General features: G+C 34.1%; 1 protein-coding gene across 4 annotated transcripts in view; it reads right to left on the reverse strand.

The window, feature by feature from the left end:
* Positions 1-19937, reverse strand: part of ATR (ATR checkpoint kinase) — a gene marked incomplete at its 3' end in the record, with an annotated part of 105715 nt that overhangs the window by 23928 nt on the left and 61850 nt on the right. For 2 of the 4 annotated variants that reach the window (XM_081301673.1, XM_081301672.1), the window contains exons 31-37: positions 16831-16922; positions 16314-16491; positions 13719-13898; positions 13131-13290; positions 12839-12958; positions 9947-10126; positions 5090-5232 (exon numbers count right to left, since the gene is read on the reverse strand). In XM_081301673.1, the coding sequence (XP_081157799.1) occupies positions 5090-5232; positions 9947-10126; positions 12839-12958; positions 13131-13290; positions 13719-13898; positions 16314-16491; positions 16831-16922 (1053 nt within the window). The remainder of the gene's footprint in view (positions 1-5089; positions 5233-9946; positions 10127-12838; positions 12959-13130; positions 13291-13718; positions 13899-16313; positions 16492-16830; positions 16923-19937) is intronic. The other 2 variants (XM_081301675.1, XM_081301674.1) reach the window with 1 other exon arrangement.

Genomic DNA, 19937 nt, shown 5'->3' on the forward strand with positions numbered 1-19937 from the left:
TAGGGGTTATTTTTGACTCCTGCCTTCTTTTTTTTTTCTACTACATTCCTCACTTAGCTCTGTATTGCCTGCACCAAAAATAATACAGGTTTTAATCTAATCAAAGTCCCATCAATACTTCTTTCAAATTGTCCTTAGGATGGGTCCCTTCATTTGCATTTCATGGCCATAAGCCTAAGTCAAGCAAAATCATTCTATTTGATTACAGTGATTCATTCACCCCAATTCTACATTTCTTCCCTTCAATGCATTCTGGATTGAAATTTTGGTTTTATCATGCTCCTCTGTTCAAAAACAGGAACTGACAATCTATCTATGAAGACTATTTGAATTACTCTTCTGGGATTCAAGTGTCCAGTCCTTTATCTTTGTAATTTTCCAGTTTTAGTCTCCTATTTACCAGTATACAATTTTCATCTAGTCTAGTTTCCTCATGATTCCATAAACAAACCACTCAATCCAGTTTCTTGTTAAATCTGTGAAAAATTAGTAACATTCTCTCTTTAATGAAAATAATTTTTGAGACCTAGACATCAGTATATTTTATCCAAAAGTATTTTATTATGGCAAAATATACATAACATTAAGTTTGTCATCTTTACCATTTTTAAGCATATAGTTCAGTTGTACATTCACATTGTTGTGTAACTATCACCATCATGCATCTTTAGAAATTCTTCATCTTCCCCAACTGATACCTATCAAATACTCCCTCCCCTCAGCCCCTGACAATCATTATTCTGCTTTCGATCTGTGAATTTGAGTACTCTAGGGCACCTCATTTAAGAGGAATCATATACTATTTGTCCTTCTGTGAATGGTTTATTTCATTTAGCACATTTATGTCCTGAAGGTTCACCCACGTTGTACCATGTGTCAGAATTTCCTCCTTTTTAAATACTATTCCATTGTATGGACATACCACATTTTGCTTATCTGTTTGTCTTTTCATGGGATGTTAAGTTTCTTCCATCTTTTAGCTTCTCTGAATAATGCGGCTACGAACAGGGTGTACAAATTTTTTTGAGAACTGGGCAGGGACAGTTTTATGACACAGAAGTATATGTGCTTTTGTGTTGCCATATGAGAATGAGGGGATTTTCCTCTCTTGATATTTTACTACCAATTAAGAAAGCTGGCAGTTTTTTTTTTTTTTTAAAGGTACACACTAGAGTTTTTTTTTGGGGGGGAGGCAGGGTTTGTGGTACCAGGATTGAACCCAATGGTGATTAACCACTAAGCCAAACCCATCCCTTTGTAATTTTTATTCTGAGACTGGGTTTCACTAAGTTGCTTAGGACCTCACCAAGTTGCTGGAGCTGGCCTCAAACTTGTGATCTCTCTGCCTCAGCCTCCTGAGTCGCTGGGATTATACGTGTAATCCACCAAGCCTGGCCATTGTGATGTTTTTTATAAAACATTTTTATTTATTTAAATTGACAAACATCTCAATGAAAGCCATTGTACCTGGGTGTGGTGGCATATACCTATTAATCCCAGCATCTCGGGAGGCTGAGGCAGGAGGATCATGAGTTCAAAGCCAGCCTCAGCAATTTAGCAAATCCCTGAACAGTTTAGTGAGACTCTGTCTCAAAATAAAATATAAAAGGGCTGTGGATGTGGCTCAGTGGTTAAGTCCCCCTGAGTTCAATTACTGATACCAAAAAAACAAAAGAGCCATCATAACAAATTTGCATTTCTGATGTTGAATGATATCAGTATTTTGTATATACCTCTGTTGGCCATTTTATGTGTTCTTTTAAGCAATGTCTATTCAGATCCTATGCCCATTTTAAAATTCAGTTGTTTTCTTAATACTGAGGGTTATGAGTTCCTTACATAGTTTGGCTATTAACTCCTTTTTAGATGTATGGTCTGCAGTTATTTCCACCCATTCCACAGTTTGCCTGTGGAATGGGTAGAAATAATTGATTGTTGATTATTTCATTGGTTGTGCAGAAGGTTTTTAGTTTGATGTAATTCCATTTGCCTATATTTGCTTTTGTTGCCTGTGCAAGAAAAGGGTCATAACCCAAAATTAACTGCCTAGACCAGCTTCATGGAGCTTTTCCCCTGCTTTTTCTTTTCATAATTTTATAGTTTTATGTCTTACATTTAGGTCTTTAATCCATTTTGAGGTGATTTTTTTATGGTGTGAGATAAGGGTCCAAGTTCATTCTTCTCTATGTAGATACCAGGTATCCAGCTGTCCCAACATTTATGGCATCTTTGTAGAAAATCAACTGACAATAAATGTGTGGATTTATTTCTGGGCTCTTTATTCTGTTCCATTGTTATGCATGACTATTTTTATTACAGTACTATGTAGTATTAATTACTGTAATTTTATAGTATATTTTGAAGTTGAGTTGTTTGATGCCTCCATCTTTGTTCTTCTTGCTCAAAACTGTTCTGGCTATTTGGGATTTTCTGTGTTCTTTAGTTGCACATGAATTTTAGGATTTTTTTCTATCTCCACAGAAAAGGCCATTGGAATTTTGATAGACTGCAAATCACTTTGGTAGTCTGGACATTTTAGCAACATTTAACAATGTATGAACATAGGATATTCTGTGATTTATTTGGGTCATCTTCAATTTCTTTCATCAATATTGTATAGTTTTCAGTGTATGTCTTTTTATTCCTAAGTATTTTACTTTTTTGGTAGGTATTGTAAGTGGGATTTCTTTCTTGGTTTCTTTTTCAGATAGTATATAAAAATACTAGTGATTTTTGTATACTGATTTTATATTCTACAATTTAACTAAATTCATTTATTCATTCAAACAGATTTTTGTTGGGCCCTTTAGAATTTTCAATGCATACAATAATGTTCTCTAAACAGGGACAATTTAACTTTTCATTTCCAATGTAAGTTTCTTTTATTTCTTTTTCTTGCCTAATTACTCTACATCCTTGTCTTGTTCTTCATCTTAGAGGAAAATCTTTGAACTTTTTTTTTTGTTGTTTTAAATAGTGATTGAACCCAGGGATGTTCTGCCATTAAGTTACATCCCCAGACCTTTTGATTTTTAATTTTGAGAAAAGGTCTTGCTAAGTTGCTTAGACTGTCCTGGAACATGAAATCCTCCTGTCTCATCCTCTGGAGTTACTGGGATTGTAAGCATGCACCACCACACATGGCAGCTTTAAACGTTTCACCATTTAGTTTGAACTTTGCTGTGGGTTTGTCATAGGTGGTCTTTTTATATGGGGGCACCTTCCTTCTATCCCTAATCATTTGAGAGATTTTATCATGAAAGGAAATTGAAATGTGTCAAACACTTTTGTGTCATATGCTTTTTGTCCTTCATTCTATTAATGTGATATATCATATATGAAGATCTACTTTTGTTGATCTGACCTTGCACTCTTGGCATAAATTGTACTTATCATGTTGAATCTGAATCTTTTTAATGTGCTGTCAAATTTGGTTTGCTATTACACCTTCGTTATGACATCTACCAGACCTCTGCAGTCTTGACTAAGTCTCGCTATCCTAATATATATATATATATATATATATATATATATATATATTTTTTTTTTTTTTTCTTTTACAACATTTTAACTGACACACAGAGATACACTTTTTAGGGGGAGGTGGGGGTATCACGGATTAAACCCAAGGGTGCTTTACCACTGAGCTACATTCCCAGTCCTTTTATTTTTTACATTTTTACATTATATCTTTTTTCTAAGCTGCTAATGGTCTTGCTAAGTCGCTGTGGCTGGCCTTGAAATTGTAATCCTTCTGCCTCAGCCTTCTGAGTTGCTGGGTTTACAAAGCATGTGCCATCATGCCTGGCTGTGAAGAGAGTACTTTTGAAATCATAAGTTTTAAACTCAAGATTGCCCAAAACCCATGATTTCTGGACTTCTACTTCTGTTATCTTGGCTAATATCAGAAAAATATTTGTTATTTGTATGACTGATTTTGGTATCTACTCACATATTCTATTATGTACAATTATTTAAATGTTTTATATACTTTTATGGTTTCTCTACCTAAATAAACTGAAGCTCCTTAAGGGCAAACACTGATACTTAGCAAATAAATTAATAAGGTGTTAGTAATTTATTTTTAATAATGTATGAAACATGATTAATTAATAAAATTAGGCTTTGGATTTTATATATGTGCAAGGAGCCATAGATGAAATATTCCCCAAGGGCATGCCCATAATGACTGACTTCCTCCAGCCATACTCCAACTGTGATCACTCAGTAATCCATTAAAATTATTAATCTTCCAGATGGATTAATCCACTGATTAGGTCACAGCTCTCATAATCTAATCAATTCACCTCTGAACACTCTTGCATTATCTATCCTCCCCTTCCCTCTTCTCTGCTTTACTTTTCTAGTACTGGGAATTGAATCCAGAGGAGCTCTAGCACTGAACAAAGACTTTAAAATTTTTTTTTTTTTTGAGATGGGGTTTGCTTAATTGCCAAGGCTGGCCTGGAACTTGTGATCCCTCCTTAGTCACTGATATTACAGGTGTATACCACCAAGCCTGGCTGAAATTAAAAAAAAAAAATGTATGCATGTATTAATTTTTCCACTAAGAAAGTTTTTAAAAGTATAAGGAGCTGGGCACAGCTCCCTGCAGCTTGGGAGGCAGAGGCAGGAAGATAACAAGTTCAAAACCAGCTTTAGCAAGTTAGCAAGGCCCTAAGCAACTCAGCAAGACCTCTGTCTCAAAATAAAAAAATATAGGGGCTGGGGTTGTGGCTCACTGGTAGAGCACTTGCCTAGCATGTGTGAGGCACTGGGTTAGATCCTCGGCATCAGATAAAAATAGAAATAAATAAAATAAAGGTATTGTGTCCATCTACAACTAAAAAAAAATTTTAAATAAAAAAATGAGTGAGGGACTGGTTCAATTAAGCGCCCGGGGATTCAATTCCTAGTACCAAAAAAAAGAAAAAGTAATAATAATAAAAAAGTATAAGGAAAAAATTTAAACCTCACCAAAGGTTATAGACTGAATCAATGGTAAAGCAGAAAACATTCTGAATATGCTAAGATATGTGTTAATAATTATTCTGACATATATAGGCAAATATGCAGTTCTTACACTTACCTTCCAAAATGAAGGACTATATACCGGATAAGATCACCTTGCTTTTCCATTTTGTTGTCTGTTACCATGGGCATCAATTTGTCATAATACTTGGCAAGGTAGAAATGTCCATCCTCCCACTCCGGGAGGAACAAGGTGACATCCTATAAAAGAGAACAAAAGATACCTAAGAAAACGTCACACTGCTGGGAAGTAAGTGTGAATAGGTTTAAGGATTCTAGTCAAACTTGGTATGAGGCCAACACCTATATGAAATTGTTACCTGTAACTTCAGCTAGCTATATAATATTCCATTATAAATTATGCTAATTTATCCATTCTATAACTGACCTTAGGGTTACTTTTACTAAAAAACCTAGAAAAAATGACATTATAAACATTCTTTTACATGTCCCATGAGGACATGCTGGGTTTTATTATATTCTGGATATGAACCCCTTATCATTTATAAATGTTATAAATATCTTCTAACCTGTGGCTTGCCCCTAATTTAAAATGGTGTTTTCTTAAGCCAGACACAGAAAGACAAATATTGCATGTTTTCTCTTATGAGAGGAAACAAAAATAAAAATTACTTGAAAGTAAGAGAGAGATTATTAGGGAAAGGGAAGAAAATTGTGGAGAGCAGAAGAGAGAAGGGAGGGGAAGAAAGGGAAGTAACAGAGGGTGGATATAAACAAGGCATGAAATATCACTGAGAATGGTGGAACTCGCCTGTAATTCTAGCAACTTAGAGACTGAGGCAAGAGCATTGCAATTTTAAGGCCAGACTCAGCAACCTAGCAAGACCCTGTTTCAAAATTGAAAAAAGTAAACTAGGACTGGGGTAGCAATGGTCAAGTGCCCCTGGGTACAATCCCTGCTAAGTACCCCAAAAAAGGACAATGTATATATGTATGGAAATGTCACAGTGAAACCTACTAATCTGTACCATAAATACGTGTTAATAACGTAATTAATACTAAATTAAATGAAAGTACCACAAACTAAATTAAAAAATTGAAAAAATAAAAAAATAAAATAAAACGGTATTTTCTGATGAACAGAAATTATTGTTTAATTTATTGTTATGGTTTTGGTCTATTTAGAGGTCTCTAGGCCTGGGTAGCTCAGTGGTAGAGTCCCTGCCTAGAATACACAAGGCCCAGCATTTGAAGTTAGTGTTTGTTTATGGTATAAAGGAATTGTATGCCTTTTTTTTTCCCCCCTGTAAGATATCCAAATGATATAACTCCGATTTACTGAAGACTATCCTTTACCATCCTACAATACAATCTGGAAGCTGTCTGTGCTCTCTCTTCTGTTTTACTGGGTTTTATGTGTCTAACCTCATATGAATATACTACCATTTTAATTACTTTAACTTCAATAAGTCTTGATATGTATGCAGGTTATTCTCAGTTTGACAATAATCTAGTTATACTTGCCACCCTTGAGCCTTTTCCACCCTGCTCAGGGCCCAACAAGATTGACATTGATGACTTACATCAATGGGTCTGTGTGGCCTCAAGCATCCTGTGAGGTTCAGACAATGGGAAAGTTGGAACAGGAGGATGGTGAGGTTAAGGTTTTTATACCCTATGGTTTACTCCCAGTTGGGCTCCAGGTGACAGTGGCTATTTCTTTCCCTAAAGTCAAGTTCTGATAAATCTTTTGATGGACATATAACTATTTCTCTTGGATAAACACCTAATAATGGATTGGCTAGGTCATGTGGCAGGTTTACTTTTCATATTCCCACCAGCAATGATGAGAGGTCCAGTTATTGGAATAATAAGTACCGCTAGACTTTTCAACTTTAGCCATTCTGATGTGGTGAATTGGTTATCTCATTGTGGCTTTAATTTGCATCTTCCTGATTAAATCTGTTTTTATGTACATTTTAGTTATCTGTATATACTGTTTAGAAAGTGTTTATTCAAGACTTGGTAGATCATTAAATTTAGTTGTTTGTCTTATTAAATTTCAAGTTCTTTATAATTTAGATATAAGTCCTCTGTCCTTACAGGAAATACATTATTTCCTTCCAGTCTATGGTTTATGTTTTCATTTTCTAGATTATGCCTTTTGTAGTAGGTTTTAACTTTGATGGCAATCCAATTTACTAGTTTTTCTTTTAAGGCTAATTTTTTTTGTGATCAAAGAAACATTTGTCTAACCTAAGGTTTTAAATATTTCATTCTATTTTCTTAATCTAGACATTTATAATTTTAGTTTTTCAGTTTAGGAATATAAACTGCTTTGAAGTAACTTAAAGTAGAACGATTATGTTTTTCTCACATAAGATTTCCAGCTGTTCAAACACAAGATACTTGCAAATGGTACGTTTTAAATTATTTTCTTGCTGACAAAAAAAAAAAACTGAATTTTTAATATACCATTATATCAAGCAAACTTCTTAAACTCACTTGATATTTCTAATAATTTATCAATAATCTTTTCAAATAAGTAATATCATTTCAAATTAAAAAATGTTTAATTTTTTCCCTGATTCTTTATTTCCTTTTCTTCACTATTACACTGGCCATACTCTCAAGTGTTTAACAGAATTGGAAATAGTAGGCATCTTATATTATTCTCCATCTTAAAATGAAGGCTATTAACATTTTACTGTAGAGTAAGAAGTTGTACACTTTCTGGAAATACCTTCCACCTTAATAAATGATGTTCTATTCCTAATTTGCTAAGAATTTTAAATTATGAATAAATAATAAAATATCAAATATATTCTGCATCTACTGAAATGATTATGACTTATCTCCTTAATTTTGTTAATATGGTAAATTACACTGATTGACTTTCATCTGATCACCTACTCTGTACTCCTACAATAAACTTAACAAAATACTTTGTTTAGGACTGTTGAATCTATTTCTCTAAGTGGATTATAATTTTCTTTCCGTGGAATGTTTTTGTTTGGTTCTGGTATCAAGACTATTCTGAATTCCTAAAACTACCTGGTAAATGTTTCATCTTTCCCTATTCTCTATGAAAAAATTTTGGGGAAAAAAAAAATCTATTATTTCTTTTAAAATATCTGGGACAATTCAAAAGTGAAGACAATTAATTCTGTAGTTACATTTGTGGTAAGTTGTTTAATTTACTTTAGCAGTTAGAGAACTATTGAGATTTTCTATTTCTCCTATGTCAATTTGGTAAGTTCTATTTTGTCCCCCCTAAGAATTTATCATTTAGAAATTTTCAAATGTGTTAGTGATGTCCACATTCTTTTATAATTTTAGAAAGCTCTGTAATAGTAACAGTGATGGTCTTTATTAATTCCAGAAATCAGTTATTTGTGGTTCTCTTGTTTGTTTGTTTAAAATATTTTTTAGTTGTTGATAGATCTTAATTTTTTTATTTATACGTGGTGCTGGGAGCTGGGGATGTGGCTCAAGCTGTAGCGCACTCGCCTGGCATGCGTGCGGCCCAGGTTCAATCCTCAGCACCACATACAAACAAAGATGTTGTGTCCGCTGAAACTTGAAAAATAAATATTGAAATTCTCTCTCTCTTAAAAAAAAAAAAAGGATTTAAAAAAAAAAAATATGTGGTGCTGGAAATCGAACCCAGTGCCTCACACATACCAGACAAGGGCGCTACCACTGAGCCTAGCCCTAGCCCCCTCTTGTTTGTTTTTTGCTTTTGCTCTGCTGGGAATCCAACTGGGGGCCTCATGCATTGACAAGTGCTCCACTGCTGAGCCACATCCCAGCCCTGTTTTTATTTATTTTCACATTTATTTACTTTTTCTATCCTCTAATTCTCTCCCCTCTATTTCTAAAACTTTAATCTCATGAAATTTATTACATACACTAAGGTACTAAGGTTCTGAGGTTTGTTTTTAATTTTTATCTTTTTTCAGTCTCTTTTTCCTGTCTATGATTGATTTTTAAGTTTCTGTTCTCATGTCTCTAATATTTACTTTTGCAATATCAAATTTGCTGTCAACTTCATTTTAATTCCTTGGGATAAATACCTAGGAATTGCTAGGTCACTTAATAGGTATGTATTGATTTTTTACATTCCCATAGCAATGATACATTTTTATATAAAGAATTCCATTTAGGTAATTAAGAAAGAATAACTTCTCTATTGAGATATAACATACAAACTATACAATTCAAAAGTCAAAATTCATGCTTTTTCTTTCTTTCTTCTTTTGTTTTATTTTGGTGCTGGGGATTGAACCCTGGGTCTTCCAAAATCTTTCCACCTAAGTTTATAAAGTATGCCTTCACTTTATTTTTTTCCTTTCTTTTGTTTTCTTTGTAATTCCCCCCTTTTAGTCCTTTTCTAATTTCTCTGACCTAAATACTTAGTTCATTATTTTTGAGCCTTTACCTTCTTTTAATACATGCAAGTAAATTTTTAAATTCCTTTTAAGCATGCTTATAGAAGTATCTTACAGGTTTTGATGTCATAATTCTATTATCATTTAATTCAAAGTATTTTAAAATTTCCATTGCAATTTTTTAATTGAACCTTGGGTTGTAAAAATTAATAACTAGTAAGGAAGTTATACATTGGATTTTCAAAATTTTCAGGCCAGGATGCAGTTAACTTTGGGAAGGTGGGTGAAGATATGATGAGTGGGGTCAAAAGAAGGGGTTGTGGAGTGTTGTCAGGCCTACTTCTTGACCTGGTAGATGGTTTCATGAGTGTTACTTTGTGAAAATTTCTAAACTAGGTGGTTTCATGAATATATTTATTTTGTGATAATTTCACATACCAATGATACATATACTCATTAAAAAGCCAGTTTCCTATTTTTTACACGTGTATGTGGATCTGAAAAATCATTTTATCCAGTTTAAAAACTGTTTCTAAATAAAATTACATTATACATATACTTGCCTTATATTTTTTCATAATTGCATTGCTTTCAAAGTTAGCAGTTTCTTCCATGAAACGACCCACTAGTAGTGTAGCTCGACCATGAATTAACATGTTCTTACTCTCAGTTGGGGTTTTACTTTCAGGAAAACATAATTCAACACCCTTTTGAAGAACAATAAGTGCCTGGTGAACATCGCCCTAAAATAAAAAGACAATAACAAACCTTTAAATTTAAGAACATATTACTATTTTTTGCCTTTAAGGTTCATTAAATTTACTGAGACATAAATCCATTTGTAATTTTATATTTATTGCTCATTTCCCTCTTATTAAAGAAAAATTCTAAAAAAGGAAACACTGATTCATTTCATGCAGAATTCATATTCATTCATTTACTCATTCATTTTATAATTAAAGTGGAGGGAAATGAAAATATATATAGATGATTTAGAATAATGATCATAAATAAACTCAAATCACTAGATTAAAAAAGTTGGTAGATGTAGCAGGACACTGGGGAGTATTCCTGTAATCCCAGCAGCTAAGGAAGCTGAGGGAGGAGAATCCTAAATTCAATCCTAAATTTAATTTATGAATTATTCATTTCTAGAATTTTCTTTTTAATATTTTCAGTCAATAATAAGCCTCAGCAACTTAGCAAGGCCTCGAGCAACTTAGTGAGACTAAGTCTCAAAATAAAAAATAAATACATAAATAAAAGAGGGCTGCAGATATGGCTTCATGGTTAAGCATCCCTGGGTTTAATCCCTGGTAGAGGAGGGGAGTTCTTAGATGTATGTCCAAGGCCCTGGGTTTAATGCCCAGTACTGGAGGAAAAAAAATCATACTCAAGTGAAAAAACAGACTACATATATATGTAAAATAATCAAACATTATATTAAGTACTATAACATTAGACTACACATGAGTATTAGAGAAGACAGGGGAATTCCCTAAATCTAACTGAAGATACATGAAAATAAAGGACAGAAGTAATCAGGAAAGGTTATCAATGTGGGGGAGGAGGAGATCTGAATTAGATTTTAAATAATCTGTGAAAATTTTCCTGGCAGAGGATTTAGTGAAGGACATCCTAAGAAGAAACAATGATTTTAATTGGGAGAAAAACAAGATACAGATAGTCCCTGACTTATGGTTTTCACTTAAATTTTTCTGATCATACAACAGTGTAAATGTCACACATGTTCAGTAGAAACCATACTTTGAACTTGAATCTGTTCTCAATCTGGAGATATGATACTATGATGTTGGGCAGTGGTGATGAGCCACAGCTTCCAATAAGCACATGATCATGAAGATAAAATAACTGATAATCTATAGTATACAGCAGCCCCCCTTATCTGTAGGCAATATGTTCTAAAATTCCCAGTGCATGCCTGAAGTTGAGGATAGTACAAAACCTATATATATATATTGTGTCTTTTCCTATTCACACATAGCTGTGATAAAAGCTTAATTTATAAATAAGATATAATAAGAGAATAATAATAACTGATAATAAGAGAAAAATTACAATAGATAGTGCTAAAAGTTATTTAAATACATAAATAAGTATTAATAAGAGAATAACAATAAAGGAGAATAATTATAATATACTGAAGTACAGTTATTTAAAACTTATGAATTATTCATTTCTAGAATTTTCTATTTAATATTTTCAGTCAAAGGTTGGGTATGGGTAATTAAAACCTCAGGTACATAAAACCATGGAAAACAAAGCAAAGGATAAGAGGGTGACTACTGTAATATTGTGCTGCCAAACTATTATATCAGGTAGGTTAGGTATAAATGCACTTATTTTCAACTTATGATAGGATACAGCCCAATAAACCCATAAGTTGAGAGGCAGCTGCAGGCTGATTTTAACTGAAGCATAAAGCATTTGTGAGAGAGTGACAAACATAGCTTAAAAGGTTGGGTGGTACTTGATTGGAAAGGGCGTTGTGTACTTGTTAGATTTAATCCTAAAGGTATGAAGCATATTTTGAAGAGTTTAATCTTTTTGAAGAAGCAATAAATTTCAATGTGTACTTTGGAAAGACCACAGACAGTGGTAATATACATGGAGGAACTGTGAGATCCTGAAAAAGGTTGTTAATGTTATGAAAGGCTGGAAATATTAAGGGCATGGATCAAAGCAGTGAAAACAAATAAGAAGGAGAGTACTCAAATATTCCTAAAGTTGAAGAACAAAGAATTACTCTTCAACTGGATGTGAAAAGTGAGGGTGAGGGCTAGGGCTGCAGCTCAGTGGCAGAGCATTTGTCCTGCATGTGTGAAGAACTGGGTTTGATCCCCAGCACCACATAAAAACAAACAAATAAAATAAAGGCATGCTGTCCATCTACAACTACAAAAAAAAAAAAAAATTAAAAAAAAGATGAAGGTGAGACTTGTTTTATGAGAGGATGGTAAGTGTCTTGTTCAGAAAAATAGGAAACACGGGAAGAGAAATGTAACTATTAAGAGAATGAATTGCATTTTGAACAATAATGAGTTTAAGCAATATACAAACTAGCACAAGCTTATAAAATGATCAGATATCAATGAACCAGGATGAATTGTTACTTCTCTCACCAATGCAAGAAACATGTCCTCCCCATTCATATTTCAGCTACCACAAAGTTGGTATAATGTCAAATGGTATCAACTACATTTGCCAGGTATTAATTTCAGAAAACGCTATCAATTCTAGACTAGTGACAAGCATAAAACCTCCTTTCCTATTGCTACTGCTTTAACCTAGGGATCTCTAGGGACATGAGTTCTGATACTAGGCCCTTTCTGACATGCTAGAATGGAAGTGAATTTTGATAGTAATATGGGGAGGGCCATACAGAACAGTGTTAGTTCACTTAACACATATTTATTGATTGTCTATTAACATACCCTGTGTACATTCAGAAGATAAAAATAAAGAAAGAACTCGTTATTCTCCCCAGGAAAATTGTAGGACAGATGAAAACAGAAAGAACTAATGTTCAGGCTTGAAATGGGAAGATCTGAAGACTGTTGGATAGAAGAAAATGTCATTCCCAGACTCTTGTAAACAAATAATGATAAGAAATGACAGAAAAAGGTGGTTCTAATTTAGATTAGGAATCTTCCACAGTTGAGCTTTTGTAGGAAGTACATAATTCCCAACAGAACATATATCTGATGACATAACCTTGGCCATTACCTTGGACCACAGCCACTTTGCCCTTTCCACACACAGTTCGGCGAGTCGAGATTCCCCTGCATTAAGGAGGGCATTGTAGGCAGTCTGATGGTGGCCGGCCTTTCTAGCTACTCTAGCGCTCTGTAGCCAACACTCTCCAACCATTTCATTGTAATCTGGTCTAAAGGAATATGATAAAACATGGGACAAAGAACATTTGTGAGTATATTCAATAACTTAATTAAAGTATCTCTTCCCAACACAGAACCTTCTCAATATACTATTTCAAAGGGATCAATGATAAATTTGTTTAGGGAAAAACCCTGATTGTAATTTTCTTACAGTGTTCTGTTTTTCTCTCTTATGAAGACTTTATTCTTGGCTTACATTGGAAACTTTCCAAGATATTTCCTAACAGTAATTAAAAGATAAATAGCATATAAAATTGATTCTTAAGTTCTAAGTTTGTTTCAAATACACAGTGTAGTCTTAAGCAATGAAAAGATTAACCTAGAATTCAGAAAATAAAAATATTCCCAAATAATATCCAAAAATAATACTAAATCAAAGATAACTGAAAAGGAAAAAAAAAAAAACAATGTGAAAGACCTTTTGTTGAGGCTTAATAAAGCCCTCCGGAGGGCCAGGATGGGCTCCTTGGCTCTGTAGGAATTCTGGGTCATTTCTAGTCGAGCTACCCAGTTTAGGGAATCTTCTTGAGAACTGTCACCTAAAGACTGTTGAAAAAGTGGTTTGATGCTATGCTCCAACTCACACAACATGTGCAACCTGAAGACAGAGATAGTTAAAATGTTGTCACATTTAGTCTTACAAATTTCGTATGTAAAGCATATATGAATGTATGTACCAGATTGAGGATAGAACCCAGGGGCACTGGAGACCAGCATCTCACTAAATTGGTGAGAATGACCTCAAACTTGTGATCTTCCTGAGTTGCTGAGATTATAGGCTAGTACCATTGTACCTAGCCTAAAGCATGCACTTTATTTATTTTAAAAATAACTTTATTTATTTATTTTTATGTGGTGCTGAGGATCGAACCCAGGGCCTTGCATATGCAAGGTGAACGCTCTGCTGCTGAGTCATAATCCTAGCCCCAACAGCACATACTTTAAATCAGTCATGAAGAAATTAAAATGTGCAGTTTTCTTTGGTACAACTTTAAATATATTCTCCAGGGGCTGGGTAGTGGCTCAGTGGTAGAGCGCTCGCCTAGCACGTGTGAGACCCTGGGTTCAATCCTCAGCACCACATAAAAATAAATAAACAAAATAAATATATTGTGCCCATGTATAACCAAACAAATACTTTTAAAATAAATAAATAAATTCTTCATATATAAATAGTATCATTTCTATTTTTCATTACAAATTGAGTATAAACACTAATTTATACTACTTAAAATATTTAAGTGCTTTGTTGTGAATCCCAAATTATTATGAATTAAAGGGTATATAAAACTAAATTCAAATGTATGAAATCAGACTTTACCACCTATATGGAAAGAAAACATGAATCTATTATAAATCAACATGAAACATTTGCATACTGCTAGTGCTAATGAAAGAGTGCCTGGCATAGTAGAGGTCAGTAAAAAAAAAAAATGTGTTGAATGTAGTTTTTTTTTTTTTTGCTAAGAGGGATGAAAACCATGATATATTCACAATAGCTTTCTCCCCTTACATAAAATCTATGACTCAGTGTTCAAGATATAAGGATACTGTTGAGTAGCTATAGAATGAAATTAAACTCAGTGGTCCAATTCAATATCTGGTTCCATTATGATGTTACCAGACGGGGACTGATAAAAAATAGACCAATTTCTAACTTCAAAAAACAACAACAGGGCTGGGGCTATGGTTCAGCGGTAGAGTGCTCACCTACCATGTGTGAGGTCATGGGTTTGATCCTCAGCACCACATAAAAATAAATAAATAAATAAATAATATAAAGGTATTGTGTCCAACTACAACTAAAAAATAAATATTAAAATAAAAAGATTTAAAAACACCAAAAAAATACAACAGTTCACTATCTTTTAGATTTATTATCTTTTAGATTACAGTTTAATTATAACACTTATTTTTTCATTTTTCTTCATTTAATAGACCTAAAATGTTTCCCATCATTTTCTTCCTCAGTTCTAAAACATTCTTTCCTAGAAATGTAATGCCTAATGTGTGTTTTTTCAGGGGGAAGCATCAAATACATTTCTAAACGAGAAAGGGAACCAGTGAGTACCAAGTGGCAGGAACAACAGATGTCTCAATTAACTGGGTTACTTATATAGGAAATAAATTAAGATATTACAGAAAAATAAATATGTTTTTGCTTTTTGTTTTTTGGTATCAGGGATTGAACCCCAGGGTGCTTAGCCACTGAAACACATTCCCAGCCCTTTTTATTTTTATTTTTTTGGAGACAGGGTCTTTCTAAGCTGCTTAGGGCCTTACTAAGTTACTGAGGCTGGCCCTGAAATTGTGATCCTCCTGTTTCAACCACCTAAATTGCTGGGATTGCAGGTATGCATCACCCACACCTAGCTGTTTTTGTTTTATCAGCCCCATAACTGCCTTTTCAATTAAAAAGGATGTATGTTAGAATATTAAAAAAAAAAAAAACAACTATAGGTGAAAGTTTAAAAAGCTACTTTATGTAGCTTATCAGTATACCAAACATATTATCAGAGTAATTTACTCATAAGAAATTTTCCATAATCCCAGCAGCTCGGAAGGCTGAGGTAGGAGGATGAAGAGTTCAGAGCCAGCCTCAGCAAAAGCAAGGCACTAAGCAACTCAATGAGACAAATAAAATATAAAATAGGGCTGGGGACGCAGCTCAGTGGTTGAATACTCCTGAGTCCAATCCCTGGTTTCAAAAAAAAAAAAAAAAAAAAAAAAAATGCAATCCTGTCAAGTGACCTTTACAGACTAGGAATCTAAAAATGGGAACCCTAAGACAAGAATGGTGGTGCACACCTAATAATCCCAGACACACGGGAAGCTGACACTGGAGGATTGCAGCCTAGAAAACTCCGTGAGACACTGTTGCAAAATAAAATAAAAGGTTGGAGATACAGCTTGATGATAGAGTGCTTCCCTAACACATGTGCAGTCCTGGGTTTGATCCCTGGTACTGTGGGCCTTCCCCCTCCCCCCCAAAAACCCAAATACCCCCAAATACCTCACAATATATTCATATCCTCGTTGGTAAGAGCCTCTTTCAAAACTTGCAGCTGAAAGAGGCACAATTTGTTCTGCTCTCACTAGTTTCAATGTGTCATAAAAAGCTGTGACATCTCTTTTTTTGGCTGACAATAGTAGCTGTCCCAGTCTGACACTCCATGTTGTAGATTTCCCATCTGAAACAAATGAAGAATCAAGAAATGCTATTATAGATGGGTCTAAGAGCCAGCTTTTATTTCATTTGATGAAATAATCAGCAGAAATACTGAACAAATAATTTCATTCTATTTTGAACAGCTAAACAGGTAATCATAAGACAGGCTCAGGGGTTAATTATAAATGTTGCTAAACTATTGAGGCTTGAATATTTATGGCCAATTAAAAGTGATTATACTTTTTAATTCAATTTAATACAAAAATATAGGGCTGGAGGTGTGTGGGTCAGGAACATTTGGAGAGCTGCATACGACACTCATTACCAAGGGTCTAAGAAAGTTAGTTACAAGTAATTTTACCTGCTGCTAAATAGTTTTCCACCAAATCCCACTGTGATAATTTCCAAGCTGCTTCCACTCTGTATGTATTTAATTCATCTGTCCATTCAGACCTATTAAAAGAAATTCATAAACTGAATTTTATTTTTTCAATGTTTTAGATATTCTATTTATTATACTTACTTATTCCTCTATTTGATGCATTTGTTTTGTATTTTGTACTTACTTACAAAATAATTATCTTTATGTAGAAACAACCCTCCAAAATTGTTATTTTTCCATTCTTCAAAAACATTTACCTTTCATTAAACTACATCTGATAGAAAATCCTTGACAAATAAAACTGTGTCATATATTAGAACAGAGTTAATCCCTGGATAATAACACAGCTCATTGTAAAACTATCTGTATGCTTAATCTGAACAAAAAGCATGAATCAAATACAACCAATTGAATGTACATGAATTCAGAGATAAATTTGGGTCCCTTTGAATTTTTAATCCAATTTAATACAAAAAATATATACCAAGGGTAGAAGAAAGTTACAAGTGATGTGTCAAAGGCCTAACAAAGCATACAAAATTAGTTGCCAACAACATATAGCTAGTGTTAAACTATTTTTAGTTACTTTAAAATTTGGGTTTGCAAAATCATTGAGATACATATGTACACACATATATATTTAGTATATATACTATCTATTACATAATTTATATTATATAGTTCAGTAATGTGTAATATACAAAGTATGTTATTTATATATTTATTTATTTTTAAGAGTTGGGGTCTCATGTTGTCCAGACTGATCGTAAACTAGGAACAAGTGATCTTCTTTCCTCAGCCTTCAAAGTAGCTGAGTCTATAGGTATGTGCCACCACACCTAGTTGTTCGGCTTTTTTCTGCAGGATTCTACTTAGGTAACACTAGGATAAACAATACTATTTTGAATTATAACCCCATAGAATCAGCTAGACTTTCCTCAATGTTTCTTCTCTATGAATCACACCATTTAAAATATCTGCTATACACTAGATCCTGTGCTAAGCCATTTTCCTATTTAATTATCTAATAACACTGCATATAGCATATATATGTCCACATTTTAAAAAAATGTTAAGACTCAAGAAAAGCTGGAACATTATTCTTAAAAGTCTTCTTTGCTCTTTCTGTAGTAAAACCAGAACATAACAAATAGCCTAAACATTTTTATTTATTTATTTTTTTTTTTGAGAGAGAGAGAGAGAGAGAGAGAGAGCGCAAGGTGAGCGCACCACTGCTTGGGCCACATCCCCAGCCCAACATTTTTTATTTTTAAAAAAAATCTAAAAACAGCTACCTGAAGTATTGAGCATGCTCTAATTTGTAAACATGAACACCACCAAAAACAATTTAGAACAAGGGTAAAATAAATACAACGGAAATGTAATTTTCCAAAGCCCAATTTTGAATGGCTTACTATTAGACACCAAAACATCAAACTTTCAGAATAAAAATCTGAGTAGTATTAGGAGTATTTGCTATTGAGACAGGAGGTGTCATATTAAACCTTATTCTGAAAGTACCAAATGGCAATGAAGATTAAGCTGTTAAAATTTTTCCACACTGGTCTGGGGTTTTGGCTCAGTGGTAGAGCGCTCGCCTAGTATGCACGAGGCACCGGGTTCAATCCTCAGCACCACATAAATGTAAAATAAAGATACTGTGTCCACCTAAAACTAAAAAATAAATATTTTTTCAAAAATTTATCCACACAGACAAGTATCTTAAAAAGAATTATATGTACATCAAGCACAGTTGATAGTTTTGAAGAAATATTCATTTAAATGAGAAACAGAAATTCTCCCCAAGGAAAACATGTTCCCTCAAAGACCATTTGCTTTACTATAACATAATTATCACTTTATTGGTCTATGCTTTTTTACAACCCCAAATTGGGGATGTGTCTTAGACCTAAAAAGAAGACATGGGGAGTCTAATCGTGTAGTGTGTCATAAAGAAGCACCCAACGTAGCCAGGTGTGGTGATGCACACCTATAATCTCTGCAGCTTGGGAGGCTGAGGCAGGAGGATCTGAAGTTCAAAACCAGCCTCAGCAACTTAGCAAGTGCTTAAGCAACTTAGTGAGACCCTGTCTCAAAACAAACAAACATGGGCTGGGGATGTGGCTCAAGCGGTAGCGCACTCTCCTGGCATGCATGCAGCCCGGGTTCGATCCTCAGCACCACATACAAAACAAAGATGTTGTGTCCACCGAAAACAAAAAAATAAATATTAAAATTCTCTCTCTCTCTCTCTCTCTCAAAAAACAAACAAACAAACAAAATGGATTGGCAATGTGGCTCAGTGATGAAATACCCCGGTACCAAAAAAAAAAAAAAAAAAAAAGCACCCCAATCTGAGCCATGACTTTCCCAAATACTCCTAAAATCACTTCATTCATAAGATCAATAAAACCTATCTATAACATATAGCCACTTTTCCCGTACTTCTGAAAAGTTTGCCTCATTACTTCATGAATTCCACAACTGTGATACCTTCTGACCAACAGTTAGTGTCTCTGCTCTTGCCATTCTAGGGTGGTAGTTTTTATGAATCACAGTCTTAGAACATAAAAAAATCTATTTTTAAAAGAGACTTCATGGGCTGGGGATGTGGCTCAAGCAGTAGCGCGCTCGCCTGGCATGCGTGCGGCCCGGGTTCGATCCTCAGCACCACATACCAACAAAGATGTTGTGTCCACCGAGAACTAAAAAATAAATATTAAAAATTCTCTCTCTCTCTCTCTCTCCTCTCTCACTCTCTCTTTAAAAAAAAAAAAAAAAAAAAAAAAAGAGACTTCATACAAATTGGTCTAACTAAAAACCCTGGCCTATGTGTTCTTTGATGAACTAAGATCCCATTTACCATTGACCAGATATCACTGCCCAACAGTTAGCTGGGGACTGGTTAGTAAATTAAGAAATAAGGTTTTCAGCTATCAAGAACAAAGCTGAGGGATGGGGATGTGGCTAAGTGGTAGCGCACTCGCCTGGCATGTGTGCGGCCCGGGGTTCACTCCTCAGCACCACATACAAAGATGTTGTGTCCGCCAAAAACTAAAAAAAAATAAATATTAAAAAAAAATTCT

Source organism: Spermophilus citellus (assembly GCF_964194105.1).
Source record: "Spermophilus citellus genome assembly, chromosome: 7".
In the NCBI taxonomy this organism is placed as follows: domain Eukaryota; kingdom Metazoa; phylum Chordata; class Mammalia; order Rodentia; family Sciuridae; genus Spermophilus; species Spermophilus citellus.